General features: G+C 46.9%; 1 protein-coding gene across 1 annotated transcript; it reads left to right on the top strand.

Annotated features, from left to right (window-relative positions):
- The first annotated feature begins 10373 nt into the window (after window positions 1–10373).
- GMNC (geminin coiled-coil domain containing) lies at window positions 10374–13423 on the top strand. Its single transcript, XM_077785779.1, has 3 exons — window positions 10374–10406; window positions 11276–11392; window positions 12779–13423. Exons 1-3 carry the CDS (start codon window positions 10374–10376, stop codon window positions 13421–13423), a joined length of 795 nt encoding a protein of 264 aa, XP_077641905.1.
- The last annotated feature ends 11898 nt before the right edge of the window (window positions 13424–25321 follow it).

Genomic DNA, 25321 nt, shown 5'->3' on the forward strand with positions numbered 1-25321 from the left:
AGTGGAATTGCAAAACAACATCCAATAGCTAATACCTGATACTCACAGATTAAATTAGTTCAGTTCAAATGAAGCTGCAATTTCTCAAACTACATCTTTCTAGCTCTAAGAAGGAGGTCAGCAAACATTGACCAGAGCCAATAAGGCCCCCATGTGCATGTCAGGAGTCTGCTGAGCTTCAGTGCTGGCCGTGGATGACAGAGCAATCACTGCAGCTTCTGTGGGTGGCAAGAGGTCTCATTTCTGTCTGACTAGAAAGAGAGAAAGGAGAGATGATACAGAATCCACATGAGTTTCTGGGCAGCTCAATAGCTGCCATTTAAGCCTCTGTTCCTTCCAGTGACTTCAGGACACTCAGACACAAGAACCTGGAGCCACATCTCCCTTCCAAAGCCTGCTCTGTTGCACTGTACTAACCTCTTCTTTCCCTGCTGTTCTATTACAGTTTGCAATGGAATTGCAAAATTACAGTAAGCCATGGATAAATCCTGCTCTCACATCCAGGAGCAGTTAAAAACCAAATACTTCTCTTGTTTCTTATTCACTCTTAGGCCTTTTTACATTGCTTTAGCACAGTATGAGGCTGCCAAATGGATACAAACCTCCCCCCACCCCTTTCTCCTCCAGGATAGCATAAAATACAACTGGACCCAAAAAAATCCTGTCTGCAGATATTATCCACTGCACATCATTCCTACAAGAGAAGTCATGCTGCCATTGAAGTATGTAAACTTTTGGATAAAATTAAATTTCAACAAAAATTCAGGGAAGAAAACAGCTCTGATGTGTTTTGAATGGAATTCTTTTAAAAGGCCTTGGGATTTGGAAGACATTTACTCTTTTAATCCATTATATCAAAATAATTGACAAAATCACAATGAAACATTTTGTTCCTTCCTAAAAACAAAAACCAAAGAGGGGAAAGAAAAAAATCTCTCACAGAGAATTAAAAAGCATTCAGGTTTCATTCCAACGAGCTGGGCGTCAGGACCTTGGCATTCTTCAAGAAAAGAGATTATTGTCTCCAGCCAGCCCTGGTATAAGCCTGTAAAATCCTCTGCCAATCTTTTAGATGAATTACCAGCCAACTAATTCCTTTTCATCACCAGTTCATCGAACACTACCTGCATGGACTAGGAGCTGGAAACTTGGTGTATACAGAGAGCTGTTTTACTAGGATATCTCCCCCAGTGACTTACTGCTTTAACTCAGCCTTGAAGAGTATGCACAAAAACCCTGGCATCTTTCTCAGCCCATGACAACAACATCCTTCACCTTCTAACCTCCAACACATTTACACACGTCCTAAAATCTTTCTTTCATTATTGATTAGGGAAGGCAATGCCATACAGCTCTGCAATGAAGAGATGCCCTCACACATATTTACTCAGATCAGAGATCTCTGCCAAACATCCCAGCTGCCAGCCAAGAATGGAAAGTGCCCAGCTCTGCACCCAAAGCAAGATGGAGAGAAGCCAGACTGCCAACTCCTGAGCCAGAGCCAAGAGCAAAAGCACTGTTCAGTAGGTGAAGCCCAGTACATTGGGCTGGCAGCACCGTGCACACAGGAGAGGAGGAGCTCACAGGCCAGGTTAGAAGCAGGCAGATGCACACATCAGTGGATGATTAGACATGAGGCCCCATTCAGATCTGCATCTGGTCCCATGAAAATTCATCCTAATTTGGACTAAATCCGTGAGCTAAGCTTTTCTGGCAGGTCTCCCTGCAAAATAGTTTGAGTTCCACAGAAAGCACCATGGAGAAAAACGTGGCTTTTTAGCACATGGCTCTTTCTCTTGTAGGCACAACAATTTCCCCCAAACCAGGATGGTCAACACCCTGAGCACACTCAAGAAAAACTGTTTCTGCCATCTGTTATTCAACCCTGGGACTACATCAGGGTTTTTGTTTGCACTGCTGAATCACTTTCTATGGTGTAAGGGTTACTTAGCTGCAGCATGGCAGCTCAGTGCAGTGGGAACCTCTGGAATGAGGGACACAGACAGCAGCAGCATGCTGCTGATGCCAGCCAAGAACAGACTTTGCTTCCATAACTACATCAGGCTTTATATTAAAACTCCCATCCAATTAATCCGCAAACAAAAATTATCAGTTCACAATTAATTTACTCTTCTGGAGCCAATTGGTCTCAGCCAAGAACAAAGGGATGTATTTGGCCAGGAGCTACATGAGGACATTTTTTATTTCAGAAATGTGAAATCTAAGCAGACACACCAGTTCTGAATGATAGATGAGGAACTGAAACAAAGATGCAGAGACTGACTTAGGACTGTACCGTAAAATGGGTGATGTTCTGAAATTTCAGGCATTTAAGTGCTAATATAAAACTGTACAACATCAGAGCTAGGAATAGAACATATTTCTCTTCCATACACCAATCAGATTGGCAACAGTAACAAATTCACACCTGCAGTCTTCAGGAGAACTCATCAGCTCATCAAAAGCTAGCCCTAAGATCAGGAACTCAGGGTTCTTTTATGATACAATTCCAGCCAAAGGAAAGGGCAAGAAAACAGGCAATAAATAGAGCCTGGGATGAGTTCTGAGAGAACATGTCCATAGGATACTAAATAAGTGCAATTAATGTCCTCCTCTGACAAAAGATCAATATACCCAGTAGAATTAATGAAAGCATTCAAAAAAAAACCAAGAATTATAAAACTCAATACCATTTTATCCTCTCACTCTCAATGACATTCTGCAAGCAGTGAATTCTGCAAACATATTTTGTGCTCATAAAACTTGCACTTTTTCCATATGCCTTTCCATTTCAGGAAAAACTCATACAGGTACCTGATGCTGCAATCAAGTGCAATCTAGAGCACTGCTTCTCAGATGGCTGGCAAACAGAATCACAATTGCACAAATCCAGACAAACACAGCATAGAGTGTTGTTCATAACACATCAAATGGCACACAGATAAAACCAGAAAAAGCTAAACCCACAAATGTCAGGTTGGAAATTGGAGTGAAATTCTGAATAGCACCAACATCACAAGAGCAAGTCACTTCTAGTCCTAGATCTTCACGAGGAGTTATCTGTGCTTACCCAACAGATCTCTTTTCAAAGCAGGGTCTGCTGCTCCTTTTGAAACAACAGCTACATCCACAGGAGAGACCCAAGACTTGCTGTTAGCAGGGGTGATAACAGATGGGGAAGCACTTGTGGACACAACACATGGCACAGATGTTATTCAAACATGGTCCTTAAACATTTCACCTCAAAGGATATTCTATACATAAAAGTGATATTATCTATTTAGAAAACCTTCAACGTTGTCAGATAAATTCCATCCTTTAGTCACCAACTCACCACTCTTGCCACAAGAAACTGCAGATAAACCCAGAAAGGTGTGTCACAATTTTTCCATCTGGTAGTCATCTTTTTTTATTCATTCTAAACACTTGTGGAACTACACAGTACCAATAAGTATCAACATGGAAGAGCTGGAGTCCAATAGTACTGAAGACTCCATTTAAATTAACTGCATTTTACAGGCAACAAAGCCCACAGGTGTATTTACTGCCACCTGATAGTGATTTCAAGACTAGTAACCAGTGTGAGAGAGTGATGAGAAAGGTGAAGGCTGCCCTCAAATATACCAGGAAGATACAAAAGAGAAAGATTTCTCCCTACTTTTCTCTAAACAATGGTGTGTTACACAGCAACCTGAGTAATGTTGGTAATCCATCTGAGAAACAGGTTAATATCAGCTGGAATATTTTCAGAGATGGGTTCCTAAGGTTAGGAAAGACTGTAAAAGAACCTGTCTTCTTTGACCTCAAATAAAAAACAATGTGTGACAGTGCTTTGCAAAGACATCAAGGCTAAACACTGGAGAGGGAGATGAAGTGTCTAAACTAGAGCAAGAGTTTGGCACAAGGACAAAAGGGATTATACCTACTATGAATACATTCAGCCTGGAAACTAGAAAGTGTCCAGCCATCAGAGCTCAGAGTACGGTGTAGCCTCACAGTGGGACTAACATAAGGAAAATAACCTAATTAGTTTTAAGAGGGAGATTGAAAAGTTTAAGAATGTCTCAACAGCAGGGGACTGGATTTGGGAAGTGCCTTTTAGTCCTGCGTTCAAGGAGGAGGACTGATCAGAAAAACAGCCAGAACATGTATCTGCATAAATTCCCTTTCAAAAGCATTTTTGCAAATCAGTCTCATCAGGTTTAATTTCTCACACCTTTGTTTCACAAACATGATCAGAGGTTCATGCAAGTGCCAGGAACCCGTGTGTACCTGTCTACAGGTTAATATCCTGAGTTATAAGTGAGTCTCTGGTTTGTCACCGGTTCACTCAACCACTCTTAACAAGGATAAGAAGCAGTGTAGCAGTAATATGGCAGGACAAGTAAAGAGGACTTGGGGTGGGTTTGGACACCAGTGCAGGTGTCAGCACACAAAGTAACCCAGACTGTAACTGTTGCAAGCCTGGTATAAAACTTACATTAGTATTTGTCAGTTTTATTTTCTTCTGTGTACCATCCCTTCTGAGAGCCCATTCATTATGATGCAAATGCAACTTTAAGGCCATTTTTACATAAGAAAGGGATAAACCAGAAAAAAATGTTGTTTCTTTATTTTAATATTAATCTGAAGGATTAGCTTTACCACTGTTGTTTAAACAAAAAAAACCATAGAAATTACAAAAGAAAATATAGGTACAAAAAACATACAGTAATTAACATACTGCAATACACTTAAATGTGTGTTCCAAGAACTTCAGAAAAGAGCTGCCATGACATTCAAAGTGAAATCTTCACTGAAACAATATTGTAGTCTTGATAAACATTTTCCCCCAGAATTTTATTCCCAATTAAAGAGGTCCATCATTAACTGCAATAAGTAAAAGCTCCAGATGAAGAAGAAAATCAGCAGATGATCATTACTTAGTTTTGTTTTACACACACACACGAGTATGATTACTACTGTGACTTCAACCTCTTCCATCGCCATGTGTCATCATCCATGCACCATTTTGCAAAATGAGGTGTTTCTCTCCTACAACAACAGCATTTTTTTGCTTTGGCAGTCACCCAAAACATATCTCTCCAAACCTATCAGGGCTCTGATTTGGTTGTCTTTTACCCATTACCACCTCTCACTCCCCAGCATATCAGGCTCGGTGAGTTGACGCAGCCAACCCCACACCCACTGCGTAGAACCAACAACAGGTGGGTGTGAGATGTCTCTAGACAGGGAGAATCCACACTCTACCTTGGCAGCTCTTCCAGTGCCTGCACCCTCAAGAGAAAGTTCTTCCAGATGCTGAGGTGAACTTCTTGTGTTCTAGTTTATGGCCATTGTTCCTCATCCTGTCACTGGGCACCACTGAAAAGAGTCTGGTACCTGCCTCTTGACCCCCACATTTATTAATGCATAAAAAGATAAGATATTTATATACATTAACAAGATCCCCCTAAGGAGAGGCCCCGTTCCCTCAGTCTCTCCTCCTAACAGAGCTGCTCCAACCCCTGATTATCCCTGGGATGTGCTGTTCAGACACCCAACTCTGCTGTCCCTGCTGCTGCGCCGTCAGACGAGCCGTGAGGTGCCACATGGGGAGCATCCCCTGCGCAGGGCATCCCTGCTCTTCACCCACTGCAGGCTCCTCTGCACCCGCAGAGCCCGTCCGGGGCCAGGCGGGCACCTCCCGAGCTGCCTGGAACCAGGCACCGGGAGCGGGGCACTCCGGGCACGGGGAGCGGGGCAGTGTGGGCACGGGGAGCGGGGCAGCGCGGGCACGGGGAGCGGGGAACTCTGGGCACCGGGAGCGGGGCAGTGCGGGCACGGGGAGCAGGGCAGTGCGGGCACGGGGAGCAGGGCAGTGCGGGCACGGGGAGCGGGGCAGTGCGGGCACCGGGAGCGGGGCAGTGCGGGCACGGGGAGCGGGGCAGTGCGGGCACCGGGAGCGGGGCACTCTGGGCACCGGGAGCGGGGCACTCCGGGCACCGGGAGCGGGGCAGTGCGGGCACCGGGAGCGGGGCAGTGTGGGCACCGGGAGCGGGGAACTCTGGGCACCGGGAGCGGGGCAGTGCGGGCACCGGGAGCGGGGCAGTGCGGGCACGGGGAGCGGGGCACTCTGGGCACCGGGAGCGGGGCAGTGCGGGCACGGGGAGCGGGGAACTCTGGGCACCGGGAGCGGGGCAGTGCGGGCACCGGGAGCGGGGCAATGCGGGCACGGGGAGCAGGGCAGTGCGGGCACGGGGAGCGGGGAACTCTGGGCACCGGGAGCGGGGCACTCTGGGCACGGGGAGCGGGGCAGTGCGGGCACGGGGAGCGGGGAACTCTGGGCACCGGGAGCGGGGCACTCTGGGCACGGGGAGCGGGGCAGTGCGGGCACGGGGAGCGGGGCACTCCGGGCACGGGGAGCAGGGCAGTGCGGGCACGGGGAGCGGGGCACTCTGGGCACCGGGAGCGGGGCAGTGCGGGCACGGGGAGCGGGGCAGTGCGGGCACGGGGAGCGGGGCAGTGCGGGCACGGGGAGCGGGGCACTCTGGGCACGGGGAGCGGGGCAGTGCGGGCACGGGGAGCAGGGCAGTGCGGGCACCGGGAGCGGGGCACTCTGGGCACGGGGAACGGAGCAGTGCGGGCACGGGGAGCGGGGCACTCTGGGCACGGGGAGCGGGGCAGTGCGGGCACCGGGAGCGGGGCACTCCGGGCACGGGGAGCGGGGCAGTGCGGACACCGGGAGCGGGGCACTCCGGGCACGGGGAGCGGGGCAGTGCGGACACCGGGAGCGGGGCACTCCGGGCACGGGGAGCGGGGCACTCCGGGCACGGGGAGCGGGGCAGTCCCGGCCCCTCAGGAGAGCCCCGCTCTCCCCGCCGCTCTCCCCGCCCGGCGGGGGTGGCGCGGGCTGATGACGCCATCTTGGGCAGCCCCAGCATGGCCGGGCGGTGAGGGGCCCGGAGGCGCTGCCCGGGAGTCCGCGGGGTGTTCGCCTCTTCCCGGGGCTGCCGCGGGCGCTGAGGGCTTCCCCAGCCTACCCGCCCCGGGACGTCTCCTCTCCCGCCTCTACCCGCCTGCGCCGGGCCCTTACCCAGCGCGCTGCCGTCCCCGGGGCAGCGGTCTGGCCGGGGCTGTGCCCGCTGTGAGGGAGCCGCCGGCGGCGCAGCGCCCTGCGGCACCCCAGCAGCGGGGCCAGACCCGGCCCAGGAGCTGCGCTGGGCCGTGCGGCGTGTGGGGCGTGTGTCCCGCAGCTCCAGTGCCTCAGCAGCCAGCACAGGACCGGCCGTGGCATCTGAAGGGAATGGGTCATCACAGCAGTTATCAAGTGCTGCTACGCTGCGGGTTAAGAAATCTAAAGTGTCACCCCAAACACTGAGTGTGAGGCCTTTTTGAAATGCTTCTGTTGGGAAAAAAAACATCAGGCAGGAGATGGCAGGGGCTTAATTTGGTATAACTGTCAGTTTACCTTGGGCACCAACCTAGGAAAATGGCCAGTAATAAAAGAATGGATGGCAAATGGCCCTCTTGGTTTGTCCCTCAGGTATTGCCCCTGAGGCTTGCTCATGGGAGAACAGCACTGAGCATCCTGCAGGGGAGGAATTAAAGACCATCCCATATGCCAGCACAGCCTGCCCTCGGCCCAGCCTCATCCTGGCTGTCTGCAGACAGGTCGGGATAGCACCTGGAACAGCCCTTGCCACAGCAGGGGCAGGTCCTGGCAGAACAACTGCTCTGCTATTGGCTCTATTCCCACCATTCCCTATGCTATTCAAAGGCAGACCCTCAGTGAAGATTTTTTTTGTTTGATTTTTTGGTTTTTTTGCTCCCCTCTGGGAAAAACTCAAGTTTATCCATGGATTTTGATTGCTATGTAAATCTGATACAAAGCAGAAGTGACTATATGGAGACAATCTCTGCCTTTCACACACCTGTCCTGTCCATGGCTTTTGCAACATTATGGTAGTAAATCCTTTATGATAATAAATCTTTTACCACTGCCACATTTATATCCTAAGATCTTCTAGAAGTCCAGGGCTTGACAGAAAACATTCTTGTTATAGTGAAACATTTGCAGAAGCTTGTCCTTGCAGACTCTGTTGTTCTGAAACTTGCATTTTCCTTCTCAGAACGGTCCCCAGAAGTCTGTCCTCTGAATCATATTTGCATCTACACACCTCTGAGAACCTGGGCAAAACCCCCTCCATCAGCCAGGCAGGTTGGACAGACTTGCTTCTTCCTGCTGGATTTTACAACTGCAAACAAGTCTTCAAAACAAAACAAAACAAAAAAACTCACCAGCAACACCAGCAGCCTTATTCTGAGCATGTGGGATACTTCCCTGGAAGCCTGTTCATTTCCTGGAGTGAAACTCAGACACACCAGTTCACTACTGCCCCGAAGTGTGTGGAAACTTTTTTTTTCCTTCTCCCTCCTTTTCTTTTCCCTCCTTCCTTGTGTTGATTTGTGGGACCAGAATGACTTTGATTTCAGCAAGTTTGCTGTTTATTCACGTCACAAGTTTGACAGCTTTACACCAAATCAGATTGCTGGGTTTCAGGAGAGCTCTGAGGCGTCACTGGGAGCTCCTTTAGATTAAACTCGCCTCCCCGGTCTCCCCCCTCTCCCCCTCCTTCGGAGCCATTTAAACCTCTCTGGGGCTTTAACAGAAACGTGCTCCCAAGACCTGCATTTCATTCTGCCACTAATATGGTAAGTGCTCTTTGCATTTCTCTCGACCTCGAGGCAGAAGAGGAGAAGCTCCCTTGAGGGAGTGCAATAGATTTTGTGCCCTCTTAAGATGGGAGAGGGCTCTTCTCTACCTGCCAGTGCAGTCTCTGCTGCTGTGCCTTCCCATGGGTGGGCAGACTCCCTGACTGAGACTCCCAAGTTCTGCCGTTGCCTTCCTTGCAGAGATTTAGAGTTTCTGCAGATGAGGCTTATTTGGAGGAGGGAGAAAGGGTGAATCCAGAGACAACCCCAGGCTTTGCGGTCTGGAACTCCTGCAGAACTGCAGGGGCAGAAGAGAGTGCGAGCAGCCAGGAGGTGACTCTGCTGGCTCTATGCTGCTGCTTTGGAGCTGAGTCGAATACCCACGGTGGCAGGAACGGTCTGGCCAAGGACAGCACTGGACCTCCCTTCACCCTAAACCCACTCAGCACCGTAGCATTTCCCAGGGGTTTGCAGGAAACTGAGCCGCCTCCCTGGCACTGCTGTGCCCGGAGTCCCAATGCTGCGGGGGCTGGCGGGGCGGCACTGCCCGCGCTCGGCGCACGGAGCGGTGCCACCGGGAAAACGGGGAGCGGGCACCGGCTCAGGGCTGGGCGCTGCCTCGGGCGGTGGGGCTGCCCCGCGACAGCACCTGAGCACACACAGCCCGGCCGGGACAGCCGCGGGGAGAGCGCTGACCCGCCGGGGCGCATCTGCCGGGGCGCGGCGGGGCCGGGCTGGCACCGCTTCTCCGAGCGCCCCATCGCCTCGGCCCCTTTCCCTCCGCAGAGCGCCGGCCGGCCGTGCCCGCAGCCGGACTTCGCCGGGGGCTCGGGCTGCGCCTGCCCCTGGTCCGCCCCCGCCGGGGTTTCCAAGGAGACCTGGGCCGCCGTCTGCGCCGCGGAGCCGCCGCACAGCCAGGGCGGGCGGGACGCTCGGCCGCCGGGTGAGTGCGCCGGGCGGCCGCCGGGTGGGCGAGTGCGCTCGGCGGCCGCCGGGGCGGCGGGAGCGGCCGCGCTCCCCGGCCGCGCTGGGAGCGGTCCGGGGCCGCGCTAACCCCGCTCTCGTCCGCAGGCCGGTTCTGCAGCCCGCAGCTCGGTGCCCAGGACGTGGCGTGGCAGGGAGACCAGCTGTCCTCCCAGCTCTACAGAAACAAGCAGGTAAGGGCTCTGCGCCCCGCAGCACCTACGGATTCACTCCACGGAGCTCCTGAACTTTGTGTCACGTATTTCACCTTCTGGGTTGGCTTATGGCATGTCTCCCTGTCACTGGCAACGATGTCGGAAAGAGACACAAAACTGCTGCTCCTTGCTTGATGTATTTGTCTCCCCCATGTTGTCCTGTGAAGTTGGACCAACTGTGGTGGGATTCCCTATCCATTCCTCCCCTCTTATATCATGTTGCATCAGCAGTCTTGGCACTAAAGAAAACTAGGGGCATGAACGCTGGGGACCTCAGGCTCGGATGATGCTGTTGGCTAAAAATAGGTAGTGTGTGTCCTGATTCCACCAGGTTTAACTTCATGCGAAATGATTCCACCAGAATTGCCTAATTACATAGAGGATCAACTGTTTTGACCAACAGGTTTTCCTTGTTACTTCATTTTCTCTTATATTTCTTTTTTTTTTTTTTTTTTTTTTTGTAAATCCCAACGAGACAGGAGAAACTCTGAACTGTCTTCGATGAAGAAACTCCAGTTTGATGATTCTGATCAAGTACTTGGAATGATGTTTTGACACAGTCAAGTCACTGAAAATTCATATATTATCTTAAAGGTCCCTGGAATCAAACCATAGTTCCAGATGTCAGTGTACTTCTTTCTCTGGCTCTGCCTCAATCATTTAAGTCTGTTTTTGACCGAGTCTATGCTCAGAAGATGCCTGTAGTCCTTGGCAGAAGATTCTTTGTCCTCCTAAAGAAGTCCCCAGAGCTGTGATCAGGAGCCAGAAATCTATCTATTAACACTTAGATTTTCCATAGAAAATGGCAGATACTTCCCATTTTAGGTGTCTGCCATTCCTGTTCAGCTTTTGAGACCAGGGATTCTCTCAACTGTGTATATGTACCAGGGCTGGCACATAGGGTCCAGAATTGAAGAGATCACTGAGTGCTGCTTTATCATTAAGAATGGCAACTGCATCTTCCTTCTTTACTCTATCCCCATAAATTGTTAGTTTGCAACTTCTCCTTTTTTTTTTTTTTATCAGCCAGCTATAAATGGGAAGGAGGGGTGCAAAGGGATGTTTACTGCAGCTCAAGAGGAGATGCTGAAGCTGCTGTCATGCCTGTGACCATATCTGGCTGCTCACAGGGCTACTTGTAATTAATTTCTATTGTTATTCTGTGGTTGCAGGTTTTTTTTTCAGAGAAATCTTTTCAAACACTCACTTTAAGATTAAAGGAAGTCAAAAGTGAAAACTGAACAGTCATGCCACTTAGATTTATAGAGACAAGAGGCTGGAGGGGGTGGGTTGAGCTCACAAAGCAAACACCCAGACCATCAAATCCAAGCAGCTTGTACCAGAGGGCAATTGCTATTAAGTTACAGAGTCAACATCTATTCATCAATATCTCTATTCCACAGCTTCAAGATACTTTGCTTCAGAAGGAAGAGGAACTTGCTAGGTTACATGAAGAAAATAATAACCTCCGACAATACCTGAATTCTGCCCTGATTAAGTGTTTAGAAGAAAAAGCCAAGGTATTGTGTTCAAACCTGTCATACAAATGTGTGCAAAAGGAACAGGTTGATTAGGTACATGCCAGTAAAATATATGGAAAAATCTAAGAGTGTAGACAACCTGCAGTGGAACTCACATTTAAATTCACAAAGGTGACAGTTTGCTCCAGGAATGATATCCTGGCAGGTTCTGACTCTGAAGACAGTGTAGAACTTGAGATAATTAAGTTTAATTTATTAATTAGCTATAAGTAAGATAAGATTATATAGTCAAGGTAAAATTATTCTCTCCAATGCCTTTTTTTTTTTCAGTAAAAAGTTCAAATTTGAATATATGTATTTTGAATGTCTCTCTTTTGTAAATTATCCCTTTGATAAGGATTTTTTTTTTCCAGCCAATTAATTAAAAAGTTGCATGGGTTTTTTTTTAATGGGGAAATACAAAATGAAACATTTCAGGTTGGATGAAACATTCTGTTAAACTAAGTATAAAGGGTCATTTTTTGAACATTTGGATTCTTTGTCTCTCATGTAAACAAAAATAAAGAAAATAATCCTTTCTTGTCAGCTTAAAGACATTTTTTGCTATTCCAGCCTTGCCCGTGAAACTGAACTATTGATTATTTGCTCAACTCTGTAGATTGGTCATGAAGTAAAAAAGACTGTAGGACATAGGAGACTTTCATTTTCCATCCTGTTGATGAGTTGATAGCATGGCATCTTCCTTCCCATGGCCAGACCTGGCTCCTGGCAGTAGGAAAGATCTTCTTCACTGGGCACAGCAGGGAGACATGGCCACGCCCTGTGTCATGTGGAGAAGGGTCCAGTGTGGAACTGTCATGGGAGGTGTCTGAGCAGTAATCCCCAGATGGTGAGGAGCTTCCTTGTTCATTTTGCCTTCATTTGACCATACCTGGATGCCTGAAGGGCCTTTGTCCTGGGATAATGACAACTGAGGTGAATTGATGAGTGCAGTGCCACTCAGGCTGATGCTCTGGGCACTGCCTTGTCAGGATCTCCCTTTCCCAGCTCGAGTTACCTTTGCATACTACCTCTTTGTCAGGCTGCCACTTTGCCCCCCATTCCCTGCTCACCTGCAGAGCACTTCTGGCACAGAGACAGGTGGGAGCTCAGGGCTAGGAATGCCATCAAAGCACAAGTCTTATTGACATGGTCACACTCTTCTCTTTCAGGAACAGGGTTGTTACAGACACTGTAAAGATAGAAAATAGTTGGTCATACCCATATGTTTAAGCAGAGGGTAAAAAAAAAGTCTTTGTAAGGACAGGAGTAATCAAGTAGTAACCATCTTGTGCATCTGAGGCCAGAAACATGTTGCTCTCAGGTATCTAGAAACTCAAATTTTAATCTTCTGTTTCCACCTTGTTGTTTTGGTTTTTTTAATAGAAACTACTGTCTGACCATGGGCAAAAAACCTCTTCTATCCTCAAAAGTACCAAGAGGAGATTAAAAGAGGACCACTGCTTTGTTCCTCAAGAAACTCCTCATGCTTCCAAAGCTAGAAGGAACCTCTTCAATGAATTCACTGCCTGTGAAGAGCAAGCCAGCCCTGCTGTGGACAGTTGGGTCTTGCAGACCTTGGGATTAAAAGATGTGAACACCATTGATGAAGCTTCAGCTAACTACAGTGCCCTGTCCCCAGACCTTGGAAAAGACTCATACTGCCTGAGCCCTGGGGGAGCAGCAGACTATGAGCAGAGGGAAGGAGCAGCAGCAGTGTTTGGCTGCAGCCATGTTCCTCCAGGCAGCAGCAGCACCCATCCATGCAGCGAGGATTCTCCTTTCCTTCCTCAATTTTCTTCAGCACCATGCATCTCCTCACCAGTGCCAAGTGTTTCCTCCCTCCCAGCCTATGGGTTGCCTTATTTGACTGGTGGTTTGTCACCCAACAAAACAGAAGTGGCCTTCACAACGTCCCTGAGTCCCCACCGCAATGTGAGAACGCACAGCTTCCACCAAGGACAGGCCTTTGTGCGCAGGGACGACGATGGGGGGTGGAGATTCACCTGGGTGCCCAAGCAGGCTGAATGATGCACCTGATCAAGGTCAGACATAGAGGATGTAGGAGTCACACTTCACCTTGTGCATCAGACAGGTGCAGGCAGGAAAAAGGACCCCTTTTGGGCTTCTTTAAATTCTACTTTGTCACTAACCCACTCCTCATTCCCTCACAGATTTTCACAGATGTGACTCCAGATTGCACTTGGACAATTTTCTGCCCCAGACGTTCAAACTGGATTCCTTTCTCTTGTGGCTATGTTGAGATACTTGCTTTTACTTGTTTCCTGAGGTTTTGTCATCAGCTCTTCCTTGTTACTGGTAATTTCCAGTCTGGAGGGCTTTCACCTTTAATGGTAACCTTCACATGCACCAAACTGAAAAGCACTTTGGGAATACACCTCTCTCACTTTGGAAATAGCACCTGTCTCACAGATATCCACAGATAACAAAGGAGGCATATGTTGGAGGCTGAGGATCAGCAGTTTCTCAGTGATTTATGTCTCTCTTGACTACACAGATAGCCTTGGATTTAACAAGCATCCATGGTTGCCTTAGGTGCTGCACAAAACTGACCTACCTGCAGTTCCATGGTGCTGTCACATTCTTTGATGATGCCTCAAAATAAAAACAGGATTTACTTCTAATGCTCAGAGGCTGCTTAGTTACAAGAGATTCAGCAAGGGCAGGGGATCTTCCTAAGGTGTGATTAAGAGACTGATGTGTTTACTAATACATTTTAAAGGTATTTTGTCTATGAACAAAGGGAGTTTACATGTGGGGAGGCAGTAGCACTTAGTGGTTGGAGCGGGTCTTTGGGAACCCCACCTTCAATGCCAGCTTCTGCCTCTCTGTCTGCCAGACTGGGATGGGCTGAGGGTAAGACCAGCATTACTTTGAGAATGCTTTAAAACTCTCTGAGAAGGTGCTCTAGCACTGCACAGGACTTACCTTTCACTAGTGCTACTAAATTACATTAATGATTTGATGATATGAAGTCAATGGACATGAAGTAAGTTCACCAGTACTGTTTTTTGTTACTTTTGTCTTCAGTTCTACAGTAGTTTGATGCCTGAGTATTCAAAATAGATTGGCTTGGTTATTCTTGCTTTCAGAATGGGGCCACTGACATTGAGGAAGGACTGAAGTAAAAATAACCAAAATCAAGATTTTTTTTTTTTTAAGTGGCTTATTTTCATATAGAAAACAGAATATTCCTCTGTTTTTAGAGGATAAAAATATCTTCTAATAGCCTGTTGTGCCTTAGAATTGCAACATTTGAGACATTCCATCAGGAGCAGTAATGATTTCCCAAGGGACTTCTAAATAAACAAACTGTATTTCTGGGTAGTTACTTTAAAATGACTGTGGCAGACTTCCAGAATAGGCAATATGAAAGCACTGATTGTTGGCATTATTTCACTGGATTAAAAAGTCAACTAAACTAAAAAAACACCACAACCCACACAACAACCACTGCAGAAGAAAACCATAACAAAAACCTCAGTAAAACCCAAAAAAACCAAACCAAACAATGCTCATGGAATAAATACAGGTATTTGTTTGGGGACTTTGCTGTAGTCCATAAAATTGTGGTAGATTGATGGAGACTGATCAGATAAGACCACTGTTTCTGTAGCACTTTTCTGCTTTTCAGTGAAAGCTGAAAAAAAACCCCTGTCCTACAAACAACTCATTTTTTTCTCAATGCATTTCTTTCCTATTATTCTCCCCTTGCCCCACTATATAAGAGAGCAATGAAGAAAATACTCCTATCACTGGAGTTTTGTTGATGAGTGTGGTACTGTAGAAAATGCCTGAACTAAACCCGAGTATGTGATGGGAACCCCTGGTAGAGGTGATGTGGAGGATGCACACAAACTGGGAATAAGGCAGTGTGGCCAGAGGACTGCACCCAACACAGCTGTAGATGCCACATCTCTCAAAGCAGCTGTAAAACAGAAGTAGAGAAACATCTCTGTTTTCTAACACTAGAGAATGCTATTAGATGTGAATTTTAATGCTATGGAGTCAGCAGCACTAATAAGTGCTTTTATACTACCAATAAATCTTAAATCAGGGCTTTTTTCTCTGAAGTGGGAGAAAAGCTTTCCATTTGCCTGACATTTCCTTTCCACATTTTTATATCACTGCATGTGAGAACTTCTGCAGAGAGCCAGAACAAAAGTGTCAGCTCTTTGGTACAATCCTGAAGTAGGGTTCCAGTAGGAACAAACTGATGCTTGAGCCTTTGCCAGCCTTTTGTACAGGGGTGACTGACCCTTTGTCTCATAGTAAATAAATTATGAACATGAGAAAATTATTTACCTGAATGAATCCTCATCTTTTCCAGTGGGTTCCTGAATTTTACTCTATATGAAGGTACTGAGTCCTGTTGGAGAAATTGTTTTCTGAGCCTTACTTTACTGGAGTTCATTTGGGTAGAGTATCCCATGTGCTGCTCCTGTCAGCTGATGGGTGCTACTGATCTGCACATGCAGACTTAAAATTCTGGTGTAGGCAACTGCTTAAGCAAAGTTCTCAGTGGTAATGATGCTACTGGGTACTGGAGGGAGCACACTGGAAAGGAAACAGAAAAATCTCCAAAGCATTTTAACAAATAAGAGTGGTTTGTTTTACCCTGACACCACCATTTGAAGCAGTATTTCCTGAGTTTCATGAAGAATAGAAACAGGATTTGTCTAACACCAACCCACAGCAAGCAAATCAGCACAGTGACCAAACCATTCCTTTAGATAAATATTGCTCCTATTGCCAAAAGAAAGCCATTGCTCAGCATACCTCACTCTAAACTGCCTGCTTCCTCTGAAAATCCTGCCTTCCTACAGGTGTAATAGATGTGGAAAATGAGTAAGGGGCTGAAGACATCTCATGGCAGATTGCTGTCACATGGAGAGATGTGAGCACAGTTACTGACTGGGCTGGTGCTGGGTGGATATGCTGATTGAACCTGCTGTGTCCCCATGATTTCCTTGGGCCTGGAAGCACTGAAGCTCCATTAACATGGTGCAGTACTTTGGCCTGCAAAGATGTGGGGGGAAAGTTCTTGCTGGTACAAAGCCTAGATGGAGCTGTGAAATGGGTGTTCAGTTTTGTTTTGTGCTCCATCCTCCCTGTTTGGCCTTTTGTATCCATTCCCAGTGGAGGAAAGAGATTCAAAGCCACTCTGCTCTCATGGAATGTCTGAGGTAAAGCCCAGGGAAGCCCGTGACACATTCCTATGCCCCAGAGGTAGCTAGAGGTCAATGGCAATGAAAGGAAAAAGTGGAAACAAAACCCAGTTCTTCACACTGCCGTCACAACTATGTAGCCAGGAGATAGCAGAGACAAGTTTCAGCTTGGTACTGTATTTCTAATTTCAAAAAACAGGCAGCTGGAAACAAGGGCCAGAAGGAAAAAGATCTACGTTCTGATGCTGCCTCTGGTATTACAGCTGGTTTCTATGCTTTGGATTCTATGGAATTCAGCACTGGACCAGTTCATAGCTATTTAACAAGAAAACACAACTCTTGCTGCTGCAAACTCCAAGAAGTTCCCTCTTGCCAAGGATCAGTGCCAGGCCCATAAAACTCCAGGATGGGGAACTATGACTTGAACAGCCATAGGGCCCTGGGTGGTTCTTTGAGCAGCAGTGAACTTCCTTGTCTGTAAATATTCATCTTGTATTAACATAATTTGTTTTATTTTTTTATTTGAAGTTTGTTTTATTATGTGAATGTAATGTGCAGCTGCATTGTTTAAAATAATCCATGCTTCTAGAAAGGTACTCTAACAGAAATGGAAGTTAATTTAACACTTAATATGGTGATGTTCCTGATTTTTGTGATTTAAAAAGGCCATGATTATATGTAAATGTCAATTTTACTATTGTCACTAAGTTATGTCTAATAAAACTTAACAGCCAATTGATGCAATTCTTTCTGCCCACTTTAGCACCTATTAAACCATGGGACTGTTATTCACACAGCACAGCATCCACCTGGCACCTACATATCTCCCCAGAGGACTGAAAGGGGCCTTCATTTCCTGCAGTCACAAGTGTCCACACAAGGACATGCCATGATTTTATGATACCAGATCCATCTATACTGACAGCCACAGGTGTGCTCATTTCAGCCTGGGCTTGCACAGCCTATTGCAGTGATCCATTATTGCATTGACTCTGGAATATATGCCATGCTACCAAACAGCAAGGACAGAGGGAAATATTGTGCTTTTAGTCTCTTGTTTTTGCAGCATCTGCCTCTCTCACTTATACCTTCCTAGGCAGCTGAGCATCCTGATCCAGGACAACCTGATTCATTATAGTACTTTCATTACTCCTGATTTTGACTCTGAAATGATGAATTGCAAAATGGCACTGAGGTGTCACATAAAGAGACTGGAGGTGAGACAGAAAAGCCTGATTAAAAAATGCAAACCTTTACTTAGATCCACTTGACAACAAAGAAAAGCTGTGTTAGTTATTAACTTGCCCTTCTGTACATGAGCAGGTTTATTGGTAACCATGCAGCAGCTGGGACCAGAGAGATTTTTCATTGGAATGGAGATGGCTTATTGCTGATGAAAAGACACAAAGTGAGCCTTCCTTAATCTCTTCTGCCCTCATCTTGAAGCCATACTACGTCTATGAGATGATTCATAAACACTCTGGCCTGTTGCCAGATAGCTGACACCCTGTCGTAAAGAGAGAGCAGTCTATAAATAATTTGAGGAATGAGCTGTGATTCACCTAAAATGCCATCTCTCCAGTCATTCCTCTGTTTCATTAGTTGTGCATCACTGCATTATTTAAGGCTGAATGCTTAAACATAGTGTACCCCAAGGAAATCAGTATTATAATAGTGCATAAGGAACAGATTATAAAAATCGGTATGAGTATGAAGAGCTTGGAGGTCTGAGGTCCCCATTTTCCCTAATTTATTTTTTAAAATCCCACTTGAAGTGTGGCTTTAGTACTAGTATGGTTAGCTGAAGCTCCCAACAACTTCTGCCACCAAAGCTGTTACTAGTCAAAGATCGCTCTGAATATTCATTTACTAAACAATCTTTGCATGTGTAACGTCTCCCACCATGACATCATTCTCCGTTAGTGATCACAGAACGCAGGGTCAGGAACTGGGAGCTTTGTGACGCTTTCAGGAGCACAAACAACGTCATCAAAGCCAGCTTCCAGCTGCGCGGAATGGGGTCCTGACAGCCCGATGCGCTCTCGGTGTGCCAGATGTGCCGCGCGGGGCCAGCTGTGCAGAACGCGAATGCGCTCTCGGTGTGCCAGATGTGCCGCGCGAGGCCAGCTGTGCAGAACGCGAATGCGCTCTCGGTATGCCAGATGTGCCGCGCGAGGCCAGCTGTGCAGAATGCGAACGCGCTCTCGGTGTCCCAGATGTGCCGCGCGGGGCCAGCTGTGCAGAACGCGAATGCGCTGTCGGTGTGCCAGATGTGCCGCGCGAGGCCAGCTGTGCAGAACGCAGCAGCCGAGGCCGCAGCGCGGTGGCAGCCGGAGGCGGTGCCGGCTGCCGCTGCGGGGCTGTGTCCCCGGGCGGTCACACCCGGGGGTCTCGGCGCCCCCGGGCCGCCGCCGGCTCCGGCACGGCCCGCCCGGCCCTGGCCAAGGTGCTGAACCGGGCCCAGGCGCGCTGCGGGCACGGCTGCGGAGCCGCGGGGCGAGCGAGGGTCCCGGCAGAGACACCGCGATATCCCCGCTGCCCAGCCGTGGTGCGACAGCTGGGACAGCCCTGTCCCCTCGCCAGCAGCTACCAGCTCGAAGGACGCTGTCGCACCTGATGGCGTTGGTTAGGAAAATGGGCTTGCTTTGATCTCGAGGCAATCTTTACCTGACAACACGACTGGGGGCGAGGAAGCAGGGAGGGATACCACATCCACGGGGCTACATCCCTGGTAACCATAAGTGACACTTTGCAGGTACACGCAGTGCTGGGCTCCTCTGTCCAGGCCGTGAGGCAGCTGGGTGACAGGCAGGGTAATTTCAGAGTATCCTACTCTGTATCACTGCATGTAGAGGCAGTGTCAGCTGGAAAGCTCCCCTTTACCAGTGGTATGAACTGCAGCTTATCCCAGATACAGAATAAAGAGGTTATCAACTGCCTCCCAGCTGGGACAGAGAAACCAAAAAATCCCTGTGACCTTTGAGAAAAGCATCTATGTAACCTCCAAAGCATTGCACGTTTGATTATAAGCTTGATTCTACAGAAACACTTGTTACTACAGATTTAAAATAATCATCACTCTATGTTATAGGATTATTTAGACTATCCAGGTAGGAATATGATCTCCATTATATAGGAAATTATATCACAAATGTTAATCACTCTGTAGTAAATTTTGTTCTTCCCCAAGACTAGGATTCCCAACAGCCTCCCACCCACATGCTAAAAGGTTTTTCCAAGTTACACTAACAAGTAGAACCTAAAATATACATACATTGTTCTGTTTTTCTCCAACATCCACTCTGGAATTACATGAAAGACAGCTGCTGCAATGATTTTCAGTAATCAAGAGAAAGAATATAGTAATAACTACCTTTCTGCCGCCCTCCTACTTTTTGCTCATCTAGTCCAATTTGAAATCCAGGCGCTCCAAATGATCCAACAACATCAAAAAGTGATGAAAAAAAGGAAAACCTATGCTGATGGAAAGACTCTAGGGAGACTCTGGTTTTAAGAAAAGTTGGCATCTCTTTTGGTTATAAAACCACACAGTTCCAAGACACAAGCAACTCCTCTTCCTAAGAAATACACATTCTTGTCCAAATCTAGACAAAATCTTCACCAATAGTGAAATCCAGGTCAGTTCATTCCCAAGTTCTGAATATTACTGTAAAGCAAAGATCAGCTCAGCAATATCCAAACTCAGCTGTAATTGTTGCACCTGCTTTGAGTTCCAGTTCCCTCCCTTGGAGATAGAATCAAACAAAGCAAATAGGAATGACAAGATCCCTTCTTGCTTCAGGAAACAGGGCTAATTTTGTTTATCTATGGGTCATGAAATATTTAGTGATACCTTTCTGCAGGTGAATGGAGCAACACTGACTTAGTACTGGTAGTATTGTTCAAACCTGCCAGCTTCAGTTTCCTTCAGAGCGTGATATTAGCCTGGTAAATTTTTTGCCTTCTTACCTGAATAAATCAACAACATTTCTAGGGGAAAGATGCCATGTTCCTCCACTACAACAGTCACATTTCAACAAAGGTGTTTTTCTAAACTTTTACAGTCTATAAGAATTGCAGTAACCCACTGAAATCAGCATGACTAAGTCCAACCCCGAGAATAAAATGGAACTTAGAGAGCTTTAAGTTTCTTCTTAGCAAAAGACCTTTTTTCAAAATGAAATATCATTACCTCAATGGCCCTGTGGCCATTCCAGAGGTATACAAACATTTGCTGCCTATCTGTAAGCCATTCAATAATAAAGATCTTGATACTGTGTAAATATTTAACTACAATAGAGGATATAAATCAGAGAAAGTGATTCTGTTTCATTTCACTGGTGGCAGTAAATCACAGGCTATTCAGACTACTGGGCTACACCCAAATAAATGACTGAGCTGTGAATACAGGCAGACATTACCTAAAATTTCCTGTAAAGCAAGTCCTAATTTAATCCAGAATTCACAGAGGGAAGATTAGCAGTACCTCAACTCCAGAAACCTGAAGCACTTCCAGATATTTTTACTGTATCATCCAAGAAGGGAGAAGTTGCCAACACCGAACCTTTGGACGAGTTCTCCAGAAGATGTGACCAGAAACGTGAAGGGGCTGCAAAAGCTCTTGAGTTTGGGGCCCTGGATATTAATGACAGATGCAGCAGAGAAAAGGAGTAGCCACTAAATTCCAGTCTCATTTAATCAGATAGGATTGAGTATAATTAGAAGCAGCAGCATGATGGAGCACAAGAAACCAGTCAGCCCTTATCCAAGGGCTGATCCAGGTTTCTGTGCTATAAGAAGGTCCTGGAGCTGCCACATGAGAAACAGCCATGCTGTGTGTCACTGCTCCAGGGATGCAACACTGGGATCCACATCACAACAGGGACATGAGTTCCCTCAATGCACTGCAAATTGGAAGTTAAAATCTTCCATGACTTGGCTTTTTCTATGAGAATAACAACTGCAAGTGCATGAACTCATGCTCAGCTACAGCAGCAGCCACCAGGGACTGAGTCACTGTCACCATTCTCCTGTGAACTGCCACTGCAATTCCCTCTCTGGCTATCTGATGTGCAAGGTTTGGTGCCAGCCCTGGGTCCACAAGGATGGGTCACACTGCCTCATTTCTAAGAGCCACCAATGCAACTGCTTGTTTTGTCAGGACTTGTTTATCCTCACATCCTCATTTCTGCCTTTCCCATCCTCTGCCATCAAAACACTTCAGCCAGAGGAACAGTTAGTGTCACCCAAGTGGCTTACAGACCCCTTCTGCAGTCTTTAAAGGGACATCAAGGAGACAAAAGACCAGACAATTTGAAAAAATTAAGTAGGAATGAGATGCTTCTACTGGGAAAGTATGGGATGCTACTCTTGACAACATATCACTGTCCCAGGGCACCTAACAGGGTCTCTGCTTACCTTTTGCTTTGTTCTGGAATGGGCTCTTTATCAGAGAGAAAAGTACTATTTGCTTATGAAAAGATAAGAAATGGGTTTATTTTTATCAGTTTAGTCTTAAGGTTCATCTTCTTGCTCGCAGGACACCTCATCCCATCAGTGCCCATCTGTGGGCCCAGCTCCACAGACCCATCCCCAAGGGGAGGAAGAGGAGGGTGAGCCAGAACTCCAACAGCAATCAGAAATTCTGCAAGACAGTGACTGCAGAGACAGCAGGTATAAGCTATACATACTTTTCTCAACTTCTCCAAGCTGTACGGCCTCACCTGGGGATGATGACAGTGGTTTTTTATCAGCAAGAGCAAAACTTCCCTCTGCCTGCCCTCTTTTTCCACTTGGCCCACAGGCAGGTACAAGTTCAATGAGTGCCTGCAAGCCCCAGTGCATACAAACGAGCCCTGTGCAGCATTATATTTTGGTTTTCTCTACCCTCCCTTTGTGCTCCCCTGGCTAAAGTCAATGAAACATTGAAAGCATCCAAGTAAATCGGTCTATTGCATTTTCTCATCAGCTTAAAATGCTCTCCTTGGTGCCAAAAAAATGACAATCCACTGAAGAACCAGGCTTGCAAGATAGTTGTATTGATGCTATTTCTTTTTGCCTTGCCATCTCAAGAGGCCTGTTGGCAGGGAACATATCCCCCTGCTCTCCAGTCCAGCGTGCCATAGTGAGCACAAAAAATTGTACACATGGCTCTGACAGAGGGTGTCCCAGCAGAAACCTGCCCCACCAACACTTGCCTCCCACCATGGTCATCCTAAAACAGGTCAAATTAAATGCACCATAATAAAATAAAACTACTCCATAAAACCCTGTCATAAGACAGGAGCCCAGACATGTTTTGTGTGTTACCCACCCTGAGGGACAGGGCTGAATCCATGAACCACCCTGAACTGAAGGGCTTTGGGGTTGGGTGAGCCCCAGCAGCCTGAGCCCTGGGCTGGCAGCAGGGTCTGAGCCCTCCTGAGTGCCTTGAGCAGAGGGGGAGCTGGGCAGAGAGGCAAGAGAGAGGCTGGGGCAGGCTGTGGATGGCTGGCACAGGGCAAGTTCCTGGGATGGCACAGCCACTCCTTAACACGTGGAACACATGATTTATTAACGAAGAAGCAGACCCAGCATCCCCAAGAGTCATGTTCTGTAACACTACCCACTCCTCTGTCCTGCACTGAGCAGTTTAAGCCATGGCAGCTACTGCTGTCACCAGCAAAGCCCAGGCTGCCTGTGACCACCTCACCCTGCTCTCCTCTGCCACAGCAGCAGAGGGGAGGCACAGAGCCCCAAAGAAGGGAAGATGGGAAAAGTGGGTTATCCACTGTTGGAAACAATGAACATTCACTACAATTATTATTTGTAATATAGTATCTGAACACAAAAAGCAGAGTCTGAGCATCAGCTCAGAGAAAGGAATTAATTGCTAAGTTGCTTGTGAGCAGTTTAGAAACGCCTGTTTTACAAAAGTCTGGGAAAGTCTTAGAATTATAGAAGAGATATAAAAAGTACAACTCTAAAACTCTGTAATAACCTTCTTCTGGCTACTGCCTGAGTCCCAGTCAGAAGAATTAACATGCAATGGGAGACAGCAGTCAAGGCTGGAGTAAAGGGGAGCAATAGTGGCATGTTTTTCTTTCTTATTGATTTAATTTTCAGCGCACTCTGGAATTGGCTGTTCATTTCAGCATGGATGCACTCAGCAGTTTGTGACACACTGTGCTGCTTTGCTCTGCCAGCTGTGCTGTGCCTGCCAACATTTGTTGAGAAATAACAGGAGGTCACACATGGTGTCAAAAAAAAAAAATACCCCTGGCACAGCACATAGAAAAAAGGCATTGTATTAATGGCAATGAATTCAGACCTACTGATGGTGGAATTAATGAAATCCATGGCTGGCACTCTCTTTGCATCCCAATGGAGGCTACAACAAACAAAGAAAATGTACTGGCCACTAGCCCACGGGGTCAGCAAACCAGCCTTGTCCAGGGCAGCTGGAAGCCCATTGCCTTCCTTGGCAGGCCCTGAAGTGGAGAATGGAATTCAAGTGCTTCCCTAGGACCTCTCTTCTCTGACTCTAAGGCAACAGGAAACCAGGAGACCGGGAAGCAAGGAGCTAAGTAATGCTCATGGAGAAAAAACAGCATGGAATGGTGATTTGATTTGATTATTTCAGTTTAATTTTCTTGGTTTCTAAGCTCTTTTTTTATTTAGATACAAGGGAAGGACATCTTTCCTTTTGATTCTTATTTGCCCCGAATCTGAAACTCATCTCCTAAGCATCAACATTTACTTATTGTTCTTTTCTTTCCTGAAGAGTTTCAAGTCCCTTTCAGGAAACCCTCAGAAACATTTATGCTGGCCTTTGTCTCCCCATTCTCTTTATGCTGCCCAGAGACAACTAAGGACACATACATTTCTACATAAAAACAAAATTCCTCACAATAAAAGCAAGGATTTAGTTAGTTCATGTGCATCCATCCTTGGACATAGTCAGCAGGTGGCTGGACAAGCCCCTGAGCAACCCAGTTCAACTTGGAACTTACCCCTTTGAGCTGAAATGTTGAGCTGAAAACCTCTGTCTCTTTCTACCTTCAGATTTTCAATATTTCAGTGATTCTAAATCCACATCTGATCAGCCATCTCTTCATGTACTATTTATGTGCAAGTGAAAATCAGTCAGCACTCACCTGCTTTAGACCAGCCAGCCTTAGCTGGAGCATGACCCACCACTTTCCATTTCTCCCTATAAAATAGGACTATAGATTTCTGCTTTTATCTTCACATTTTCTACCTTTGTCCAAATGCATTTGGAAGCAGAATCCAGAAAATGCAGCTATTCCCCAGGCATCTCAAAGCACAAAGTCATTTGTTGATGTTTCTGCATTAACCCCAGCTGGGTGTTCATTCCCTTTTGAAAGAATTATTTAACTCCTGCTGCTGTTCAAAAATATAGTTGGGTGCACCAAGTCCCACACATGCCAGTGTCAAATCTGGAAGAACCACCACTGATCAAAAAGACACAAGTAATTCCTTTCTCCTAGGGCACTTTAATGCAACTCTTTCATGTTTAATGTTTAATGTGAGTGGAATAATAGTTTGTCTCTTGCTATTCCCCATTAACACAGATCAGAGGCACCACATGCTCACATTCAACTTAATACTTCCCAGTTGGTCACCCAACCAGTAGGTTCAATATGGGGAAAAGACTGAATTGGAAGCCTCTCAAATAGTTTCTAAAAGGCACTAGCTAACTATGGATGCAAGCCCCTCCTCCAAATGTATTATTCTGCAA

The sequence above is a fragment of the Lonchura striata genome, chromosome 10 (assembly GCF_046129695.1).
Source record: "Lonchura striata isolate bLonStr1 chromosome 10, bLonStr1.mat, whole genome shotgun sequence".
Lineage (NCBI taxonomy): Eukaryota > Metazoa > Chordata > Aves > Passeriformes > Estrildidae > Lonchura > Lonchura striata.